This window comes from Phalaenopsis equestris, unplaced genomic scaffold, assembly GCF_001263595.1.
Source record: "Phalaenopsis equestris unplaced genomic scaffold, ASM126359v1 Scaffold198068, whole genome shotgun sequence".
Taxonomy (NCBI): Eukaryota; Viridiplantae; Streptophyta; class Magnoliopsida; order Asparagales; family Orchidaceae; genus Phalaenopsis; species Phalaenopsis equestris.
The window spans coordinates 285,325-296,953 of NW_018218006.1; the positions used below are offsets into that span (position 1 = coordinate 285,325).

The 11,629-nt window shown below is 36.2% G+C and overlaps 1 protein-coding gene across 2 annotated transcripts in view; it reads left to right on the forward strand.

Moving 5' to 3' along the window:
• Positions 1-11,629, forward strand: part of LOC110035543 (importin subunit alpha-1-like) — a 37,744-nt gene that overhangs the window by 14,274 nt on the left and 11,841 nt on the right. For both annotated transcript variants that reach the window (XM_020739786.1, XM_020739785.1), the window contains exons 4-6: positions 11,044-11,175; positions 11,340-11,525; positions 11,614-11,629. The exon at positions 11,614-11,629 is cut by the window's right edge and continues 172 nt beyond it. In XM_020739786.1, the coding sequence (XP_020595445.1) occupies positions 11,044-11,175; positions 11,340-11,525; positions 11,614-11,629 (334 nt within the window). The remainder of the gene's footprint in view (positions 1-11,043; positions 11,176-11,339; positions 11,526-11,613) is intronic.

Genomic DNA, 11,629 nt, shown 5'->3' on the forward strand with positions numbered 1-11,629 from the left:
AAAAAACCCCCAGGGCCACCAGCCATTCACACTTCCAAAATCATGCCAAAATAAAAAAAAAAATTCAATTTTAGGCTTAATCAAAAGCTCCTTATATCAAATAAGCATGAAATCATCCGGCTAAAACCACATAGGTGCTAGCGGCCAGGGTCGACAAACAACTGCTAAGGCTCTCGGCCAAAGCAACAAAGAGAGGGATCAACTGCTAAGGCTCACGGCCGAAAGGTGGAGCTGCTAAGGCTCACGGCCGAGGCAACCAAAATGACCAACAACTAAGGCTCAAGGCCCAGGCAACCAACAGCAACAGACCACCACTACCAGCGGAGCCCACCACTAACAGCTGCTATTATGCTACCTCGACAAGCCCTCGGGTAAGGGCCAAAGCAGACAGGACCAAACTCCACACCGGACCAGCTCTCGGGCAAGGGCCAAAACCAACAAAACCGAGCCCCGAACCAGTTTTAAATTATTTGGGTATGAACCTACACGTATATTTAACTAGGGGCAGCCAATAACACCCCAATTTCATGCAAAAATGAATTCAATAGGTGGGCAGGAACCGAGCACCCAGGGGTAAACCTGAGAACCTTTCGAGATGTCAACAGGCAAAATCGAGCCCCACGAGCAGCTAAGACCAAGCCATTCAAGGCCAAAATAGAGCTCCAATAAAAATTAAGACCCGAGCCATCCAAAGGCTAAAGAAAAATCCGCATGCCTTTAAAACTCAAGATGTGAAGCCAATACACATTTCAAACAAGATTTAAATAGGAATAAAGGTATAAAGAACAAGTCCGGGTCAGCAAAATACCTATTCCAAGAATGAAACAATTCCGAACAAATATCTGAGCAGAAAGGGTGCCTCACGAGGAGCTAAACCAAGCCATTAAAATAAGTTACAGGGCTTTCCAAATTAAAGAAATTTTCTCATAGCATGTATTTCGAGCAAGGAAAAGCCGCAGGGAACCAAAACCGAGCCCCCATATATATATGAAAAGCAAAGCGATCTCCAACACTCATTTTAAACGGGAGTAATAGTAATAAAGAGCTTTGATAGTTCATTCCAACATGCATTTCCAGAGGAGCAAATCTCATTTCAAAGCTACCACCATGACACTTCCAAGTATTTCAAGCAAAAAGAAGGCAACCAACAACATGCTGTATTTTCATTGATTCTAGAAAATAATCAGGACTAACTCCTAGAACATGTTAAAAAATCCTACTTTCATATGCTTGAATGGTGAATATCACAAAATACACAAAGCACATTGGACTAGCATGCCATACCCGCCCAAAAATACTTTTCCCAGCAGCCCTGGCCGAGCAAAATCGATAGATAGAAAGGCACAAAGGAGGGGGAGAAGTACCTCTTGGTGCAGAACCAAAATAAAAAAAAAACCTCAGAGAAACACTTCTTAGCTCGAACTCTTCTCCGACAGCACGAGGAAGTCAACCCGAGCACGAAGAACTAAAGAAGAAGGTGAGAAAGAATTTTTGCAGAGTTTTCCCTCAGAAATTTTTTTCTTTTTCTTTTTTCTCTGGCCTTTAAAATGCTCTAAGTAAAGTCTTATATAGACGGGAGAAGGAAGAGAGGAGATGATCGAGAGATCGTAGACGGCTCGAGAAAACGAGCGGAGCAGACGCTCCATGCGGGCGGCTCGAGGGAGGCAGACGGGACGATTTTGCTGAGGATAGGATTTGTGGCAGAGATAAGGGATGGAGGGGCTGTGCCACGGTCGGGCGTGCGAGCGGGGAGCGGGACGAGCGAGAGCGCGGGAGCCTAACGGGACGGGCGAGAGACGGGCCAAGCGAACGAAATAGGTTAGGGCATAAGGCCCGCGGGTCTCTGAAGAATCAGGGAGGGGGAATATATTAGATATAAAATAGTAATGACTAATAATAATAATACTAATAATAATATTATTGTTATTATTATAACACTTATTTTATTCATTCCCTCCCAGGCGCATCGTCGCAGTGAAACAAATGTCTCTCCTAGGTAAAATCAACGTTCCGGACGCGTCGGCGCAGTCCGTTTCGCCATCCAGTCCGTTTCCCCATCCGAAGTCGTTTAAGAAACCTCGCCGACGATCGGGTCAAAAACGCGTCGCGATCCGGTTCCCGTCAACATTTTGGTTCGAGCTCAATTAATCGGATGGTGTAGATGGTTGTCATGAGATGTTTAGAAATGATTTGAAGTGATTTTGAGTTGATCGGGAGAGTAAACTTGGTGGATTTTGGGCATTTAGCCAATTTGGGGGTGTTGGGCTAGACTTGGGTCTAGGTTAGGCTATGGTTGGGTTAGGTCCAAATTGATAGTTCAAAGTGGTCTAGGAAAATGCTATAAAGAGTTCTCAACATCAATTGAATGTCAATTTTGGGGTTTAGGCATTCAATTTGGTGGAATTTGGGGAGAGCCAATTTGGGGCAAATTTGGGAATTTTGAATGTGGGTTGAAATTTAGTGAAATTGAGGCTTGACCATAACCAATTAAAGGTCCAATTTAATGTGTAGGATTGTTATGAAGAGTTTAAGATTCAAATTGGGGCAAATTAGGGCAAATTGGGATCAAATGGAGGTCAATTGAAGAGTTCAAATTGGTTTCGGGGGAAAATACTAAATTGGGTAATTAGACTAAATTGGGTAATTGGTGGAATTGAGGTGCTAACCATCCTGATTTGAGCCATGGACCAACGGAATCTCCATCTGGGTCCTCTATGTGTTGGTGCTAGCTAAACCCCAGCCTAGGGCTATAGGGTCTAGAAGACCATCTACATGAGTCTCCCAAAGGATCGGGGTATGATAGTCAACGAGTTTAGGTTCGGGGTTATGAATGAATGGGGGTGAAAGTGAGTAACAATGAGTGAACAGCTCCAGACCAATATCCAGGGTCAATCCTAAGGTCAAACAGTCCTATGGGAACTCGTCTCGAGCTACTCTATATTGACCCCACCTACTAAGTGCTAGAGGTCAGGACCAATATGGGGAACCTTAAGTTGAGCAAAGAGGAGTTTAGAATTTCTAAAGGTGAGAGTTCTTTTTTTAGTTTTCTAGGAAACAGGAAAGTGTCCTATGGCTAGACCGTAGGCTATTAAAGAGTAAAAATTAAACCTCAACCAAAAGTGAGGTTAACAACGAGCAAAAGAATTATTTTAAAGGAAATGTTTTGGTCTAGTGTTGCACATTCAATAGCAACCACAAGGCACCATTGGTTCAAATTTTTTTGGATGGTTGATACAAAAACAAAAAAAATGCCAGCATGAGCTTAAGTATAACACAATTGTGATGCCAATGAGTTAATAACCCATAACTTGGAGTAGAAAAGATCAGTTATAGAGAGATTTGAGATTTCATTGATAAGAAGTGAGAACTTCAGCTCCACGGGCATTTGCATGATGTTGGATATGTATTTGACTCCTCAATTCAATATGCTGAGAACAAGTCTACCAGTTTTGAGATCAAGTTGTGGTTATATCATTGTATAGATAAATTGATTGCTGGCGCAATTGAGAGGACATTTGCTGATATGCAATTTGTTTCATTTAGAAACGATGAAGGTTTCTTTGGGCTATAGGTTAAAGATACTATTATAAATTACTCTTAGTAATTTTTAATATTGTGCTCATTAAAATAAGAAAATAATATCTAAATTATAAACTTTGAAGTTATAATTATACCATTGTTTTTCAAATATGGTTGAATATTGATTTCAATTTGGCGATGGTACTCCAGAGATAACATTTTACTATTAAAATATTATGATTTACATGCTTATATCTGGATATGAGACAAACTTGAGTATATGTAGTCGATCCAAACCCGAATTTTTTTGTGTTAGGTTTCAGTTGAGCTGGTCTGAGTGAATTTTTGACACTTCTGAGCCTAACATACTGACGAGTAGTTGAAAAATATTGAGTTTGATATTTATAAAATCTTTCTAATTCAATCACTTTGGCAATTTATGAATTATGCTTGATACAAACTTTAAATTGAATAATGGAAACAATACTTATTTCAATTCCATGAAGTACATAAAAAAATCAGTATGATAGATATATATAAATTTCATTCAGCAGTTGCCCAAGTTGATGATCTTTCTCTTAAGTATATGTCCATCTTTACATTTGAATAATTAATTATGTTTAAAATAATTTTTACTTTCAAGATTCCTCATATATATAAAACTTTAAGGGGCTTGTTTGGACAGCTGCAAAAGGAGTGTGGTGCATTTCTTTTGCGCAACTTTTAGGATTTCAGTCGTTTGACATAATAGGAATGAATTTAGAAATCATTCCATAATTTCGTTTTCAAAGGATTCAAAATTTGTTTGATTTGGTCGAATTTCAAATACATAACTCTATCCAAAGTGTTGGCGGCTACAGTTGCCTGTTGCCACCCATGCCGGCCTCCACCTTCGGCCACCACGATCGTCGTCATCCACCGCCATCTCTAATCGCCATGTCCATCCACCATCACCGCCACTGCCACCACCGGCCGCCACCTCCGAGTAGCCACTACCTCTGACGACCATCTCCTTCGGCCATCATCGTCGAACACAGCTGAGGTCGCCGTCACCAGCTACACTGCCTTCTGCTTGCCACCACCAAAGGCTCTGGCCACAACTGTTACCGCCACCACCATAATCTATTAAAATATCATGTATTTTAAAATGCATTGTTTTCATTTCACTTTTAACAAAAAAATAAAAAAACATTGGTTTATTTTACAATGAACCCAATAATTTCAAAGTACTTCAAATGCAACACATTACTTTTCGTTTGCATTCATTTTACGCTATATTACGATTTTTGCCAAACAAACACCCCCTAAATGAATGTAACTTGTAACGTTAATAACATCTTATGTATATCTTCAGAATTGTATTCAATATGATGGCAATGCTTCATATTAAACTATAAAGAAAATGAAATTCCTTACTGTATTAGCAAGATATTGAAAAACTAAAATGTGATTCACTTGCAGATTGATATGATAACAAATAGTGGCACCATAAAATGGAATAGAAAATTAAATTGAACGTTTGAAGTCGACAAAAACATAAATTAATAATTCACACCTGAAAGTAAAATTTATAATCAAGAATTGATAACAAAATGATAACTACCATTTTATGCGAATTCAAATCTTTAACAGAGAAATACATATTAAACTTTAATGGAAAATTGTAATTTCTTAAACCTTGCTTTGATACCGCGTTTAAGAAAATTCGACGTTTTCATAATATCAAAAAACATGAAATTAATAGCATAAACACATAAACCAAAGAAGTTGAACAAGAAAAAAATCACAAAATTTTAACTAGAAAATATAAATACCTTTTTAATGATGATGATCTTCTTTTGAGATTTTGTGAAACCTATGGGTTTTCCTTCTTTCCCCAATTCTTTCACTTGCTGTTAATTTTGTTGATGGAGAGAAAATCAGAACTTATTAGTTGGAGAGATGATTATTAGTTTTCCGGTAGTTATTTGATCAAATGTTTCATAAACATTTGTTAAAATAATCCTCCTTTTGATAAAATATAGGGAAGCAAATCTTTCTATTCATAATTGAACACATATGTTAACATATTTATACACATTATTATCTCTATAGGTTAGAAATATTTCTAATATAGAAAAGATCCTGTGATTAGATCTCCTCTAATTAGATGCATAATATTAATCTTCCAAGTATACAAGCTTCCTAATATATTACTTTTCATAACAGTCCCCCTCAATCTGGATCATAGATATTTCATGGAAAGCTTGTTATAAATATAATTAATTCTAAATTCATCAAGGGCTTTTTTGAAAATGTCCCCCTAATTCTCCGGTCGTTGCATGAGTTGTAGAAATCAAAGTATGTTGAATTTTTTCAAGAACAAAGTGACAATATATCTTAATGTGCTTAGTTTGTTCATGAAATACAAGGTTTGAGGCAATATGAATTGCATATTGACTATCACATCATACGAAGCTGTCATCTTAAACCCCATTCAATAGTTGAGAGATCCATATCAATTCTCTCGAAACTTATGCCATTGCTTGATACTCAGATTCTGCAATGGATCATGACACTATATTATGTTTCTTACTTTTTCATGAGACCAAATTGCTACAAACAAAGACACCATATCTAGTGATAGATCTTCGATCAATCTTTGAAATCTTTCAATTTACATTAGAGAAACATTCAATTTTTTTTATGCCTGTAGCTCTGATATAAAATACCTTGTCAGACGCTCTTTTGAGGTAACATTGTATGTGTTCCAAAGCTGACCAATGGTAGACTATAGCGGAAGACATGAACTTATATTGCTAACTGAATAAGTAATATTAGTTCGAGTCATTGTGAGATAGTTTAATTTTCTCAATACCTATATCATTCAGGATCATTAAAAGGCTCCACTCTTGGTAAGTGTTGATTACGATGCATAGGAATATTGCATGGTTTGATTCCTAATTTTTTAGTTTTTTTCTAGTAAATCCAAGGCATACTTCCTTTGGGATAGAAAGATATCCTTCTTGCTCTTTGATACCTCAATTCCCAAGAAATATTTGAAGACCAAGATCTTTAGTGTTGAATTGATCTGGGAGAAATGATTTTACTGATAAAATTCCTTGCACAATATTTCCTGTAATATTAATGTCATCAACCTACACCACTAGAAGAATAATAATATGAAAATATTTCTTGTAGAATACAATATGATCACTTTTACTTTTTGCATCCTAAACTCTTCCAATACTTGGCTAAATTTTTCAAATCATGTCTGAAGGCTTTGCTTCAATTCATATAATGACCTTCTATGGCGACATAATGCCAGAAGCTTGCTCTATTTATACCTCTTCTAAAAGATCACAATGCAGAAGGAATTTCTTCACATCAAACTTGTGCAGGGGCCAATCATTCTTTGCGGTCAAGGATCAAAAGAGGCAAATGAAACTCAACTTAGCTATCAGAGAGAGAGGGTGTCCAAATAGTCAATCCCATATGTTTAAGTATAACCATCAACAACCAACGAAGCTTTGAGATGAGATAAAAATCCATCAAAATGAAATTTAACTACAAATACTCATTTACAACCATCAACCTTTTTTTCAGAAGGTATTTCATCTACTTACTAGGTTCTATTTTCAATTAAGACATTCATTCTATTAAGCATTGATGCTGGCCTCTTAGAATGGGATCTTGTTTGCTGAGCAGATCTTGGGTTCCCAACAGAGTTAAGAGATGTAATATATGAACAAAAAGTAGAAGATAACTCGTTATAGTAAACATAAGAGGAAATGAGATAAACACATTGACATTTATCTCTTTGCAAAACAATAGGTAAATTAAAATCACTATGGTGAGGATTCACTGAGGAAGTTGATATCGCTGTCGGATTAGGATTAGGGGGCAAGGTCTCCTAAAGTAAACATTAGTGATAAGTGGTATGGGCTAAGGGAGGTGGAGCTGGATCAAGATCTGGAGGTGGAGTTGGATCAAGTTTTGAAATGTTGATATGATACATTAATAACTTATCAGAATCTTGTGAGGATTTAGGCAATGATGAATCACCAAAGAATGAGATTTGTTCATCAAAAGTGACATCAATAGAAACCACGTACTTGTTTAATTGTGGAACAACGTTGATACCATTTTTGCAATTGAGAGTACCCTAGAAAAACACCTTAATGATTTAGTTTTCAATTTAAAAACATGTGGGCGAGTATCACGAACAAAATAAGTACACCCAAATGTACCTGCTTCAATGAGAAAGATAGATTTAGTTAGAAATAATATTGGGTAGGGTATCTTTTTCTGTAAAATAGTAGAAAACAAGCAATTCATCAAAAACACACAATAGAAACCACATCAACCCAAAATTGTTTGAGCGCATTGTTTTGGAAGAGCTATCGTCGTCTTCAGAAGTTTATTTTTTTCTTTCAACTACATTTTGAAGTGGAGTACCAACACAAATTGATTGGTGAAGCATCTCATTTTGTGTCATGTATGTCTGAAACGGTGCAAAAAAAATATTTTTTGGCAGTCACTTCTCAAAATTTTGATCAAAACATTAAATTGAGTTTTACAATCAACACAAAGTTATTGAAAATGTGATGATAACTTAGTATGAAATTTCATGAAAGCCAATTCATACGAGAAAATCAATCCACATAAATAATAAAATATTGAAATCTATTAGATAAAACAGGGCAATGTCTTCATACATCAGGATGAATCAACTCAAAATTATGAATTTTATTAATTCTGGGAGCAGAAGACAAACAATGTTGTTTATTAAATTAATGCGACTCACAATGTAGAGATAATTATTGAAACTGAAGGTATAATCGTTTTAACAATGGTAGTGATGGATGCACTAATCGACATGGACCTAAAAAGGAGATAAGCTTTGAAACGTGTTGTGTTGAGGTAGTTTGTTCTTTAATATGTATATTACCCCCAACTTTTGTCTTTTACCAATAATCTTCTTCGTAATAAGATCTTGAAAGGACAATGATCAACAAAGAATATGATACAACAATTAAGAGCATGTGAAAATTTGCTAACAGAGATAAGATTAAAAGATAATTAAGGTGAGGATAAAAGTTAAAGGTAATATAGGTGTAACACTGATGGTGCCAGAATCCAGAATATTAGAAGTAGATTCTTCCTTTACAGAAGAAAAATATTTATGAGAGGTGGAAAATAATTTTGGATTATCTTTTATGTGATTTGTAGCGTCAGAATCAATGACCCATTGTATGGAAGAGGAGAAGAGCAAGCATCATTGTTATCTGACTCAAGAAGGGCAGTAATAGAACTACTTTTCTTGGATGCTTTCTAAATTTGGATGAATTTACATATTCATCTACAGAAATCGATAGAGTCCGACCTTGGCAGGCCGCATTAGTAGTGGCCATGTTAGCAGACATTTATTTAGAGCCCTTCTGATTCTTCTTGAGCAACTTCTTACATATTTTATTGGTATGACCTGTTCATGGCAGTAGCAAATTATTTTAAAGCCTTGACTTCTAGTATTTGGAGTTCCACTATGTTTTTCCCGAGATTAAGGTTTACTGATGTCTGTATTTTTTTGGCTAGCGAAAGCACTAAGTTATTGTACGGTTGAAGCTTGAGAATTTGGAATAGTGCGCAACACTAGTATAGGCTTCCCTTAAAGTAGCAACATCAGGATCAGATGGGATCTGTGATTTGACACCTTCATGTTGAGATTTGAGGTCAACTAGAAAACATATAATAATTATTTGCTCTCTTTGAGCCTACTGAATCTGGAAAACAATATTGAAGGGCAATAATGCATTCAATTTTTAATAAATATGTTTAAAGTGCATGTGATACCTGTTAAGTGATTGATACTGTCATTCAACATGATAGAACTCCTTGCAAAGATCAAAGATTCAAGAAATATTTTATCCCAGAAAACACATGCTAATTCCTTCGTCGTATCCATAGCATAATCATAATGAGTCCTACGAACAAAATGATCACGCTCGATAGAATTTGGTATTTATATCAAGAGTTGGGCATTAACTCTCATCCACTCAGAATAATTTAGCTTAGTCTCAACTGGGTGATTATTAACAATGCAACTCTTAAGAAATGCTACTTATATAGAGTCTCATAATTTTATTCCAATAAAAGTAATTGATGTTGTTTAGCTTCTCATCAATAATTTTAACCACAGATGAACTCAAATTTGTCACAAGGTGTCTTTTTTCAACAACCATGATTACCTACCAATATTCAATGGGTCAATCAATGAAATCTCAATGATAATGTGATCCCATTATCTGGTATGGGCAATCCAATAAACCAAATTGTTTTCAGATGTCGCGGAGGAAACAATACCAAAATAATTGCAGGAAAGAAATGGAGGAACTCAAACTTTCTCTAGAAATTGAACGGTTCATCAATTCGTTTGAGGATTGAAGAGACAAGCCGATTCAACTAGTCTTAAACTAAGTAATTTAGTTCAACTTCATGTCCAGACCATGAGCCAAATCAATCGTTAACTCCGAAATCCCACTTTTGACCCCAAGACAATCAGTTCAAAGAAAAATAATAGCGAGGGTTGCTTGTCGAAAATGCGACATTGTCGAGCCGATCCATGGACTCTGCGAGCTGACAATCGAGGTGTGCGAGCATACACAACCGTTCGGAACCGCAATGAAGATGATTGGCACAAAAAAATCCATGAACTGCAGCTCAAAGCCGTAACTCCTGTTCTTCTTTTCCATATGAACCAAACATTCCTCTACGTGCAGACGCGGCCAAGGTAGGCAAACTCAGATGAATCAGAGCATCAATGCCAATTTACTAAATAGACTGCACACAAACACATGGCATATTGCTCCAAATGATCGACAAGGTAGACGACGTCGATCGAAGAAGTAGACGCCGTCAACTAACACAACCTACGTAGATGAAGCTTATGAAGACAAGCTATGCACTTCGTCATAGAATGAAGGCGAAGTAGGTGAAGGCTTTGATACCATATAAAGGGAAGCAAATATTTCTATTCATAATTGTACACATATGTTACATATTTATACACACTCCCATCTCCATGGTTTAGGAATATTTCTAATATAGAAAAGATCCTGTGGTTAGATGTCCTCTAATTAGATGCCTAATATTAATCTTCCTAATGTAAAATTATTAAAATATAAATTATTAATAAAATATTATTGAACACTAAGCCTTTATCCCACTAAGTGGGGTCGGCTACAAGAATCCTTTTTTTCCATTGCGTCCTTTTTGAGGGTCATATTTTCATTTAATTCTAACAAATTAAGATCATTTTTTATATAGTAAGCCCAAGTCTTTTTAGCTTCACCTCTACCTTTCTTAACATAAGTGAAATCTAAAACATCTATTAATAAAATATTTTACGGGCGATTAATAAAGATAACATTTAATAATAACATTATTTACGTTTCTTCCAAAAAAAAAATAATATAATAATGTTAATAGCATTATTTTAACATTATTGTTAACACTCCTTTAAATGAAACGAAATTTCCTGAGCAGTTTGAAGCGGCTTGGGCACTCACCAATATTGCTTCTGGAACGTCTGAAAACACTAAGGTTGTGATTGACCATGGAGCTGTGCCAATATTTGTGAAGCTTCTTGGTTCCCCTAGCGATGATGTACGAGAGCAGGTACATGTTCTCATTAATGAATTCTATTTCCCAGTGAGGGATATTCTTTTACCGGTGTTCTGTTGAAATTGCCTTTTCAGTTGGTCTGTCTTGTTTTTTCTTTTTTCTTTTTTCTTATTTCTTTCTCCCACTTTATATCTTATCTTCAAGTTATCTAAATACAGGCAGTGTGGGCATTAGGCAATGTTGCTGGTGATTCTCCAAAATGTCGGGATCTTGTTCTTGCTAATGGTGCACTGATGCCATTGCTGTCTCAGCTGAATGGCAATGCTAAACTTTCAATGCTTAGAAATGCAACGTGGACTTTATCCAATTTTTGCAGGGGTAAACCACAGCCAAATTTTGAGCAGGTTTGGGATGAATGATCTGCTTTTAACTGTGTATTTATGCAATTTTTTTTTGGTGTGCAATTAAACGTTCATGCTACTCTTTTGTCAGACAAAGCCCGCTCTTC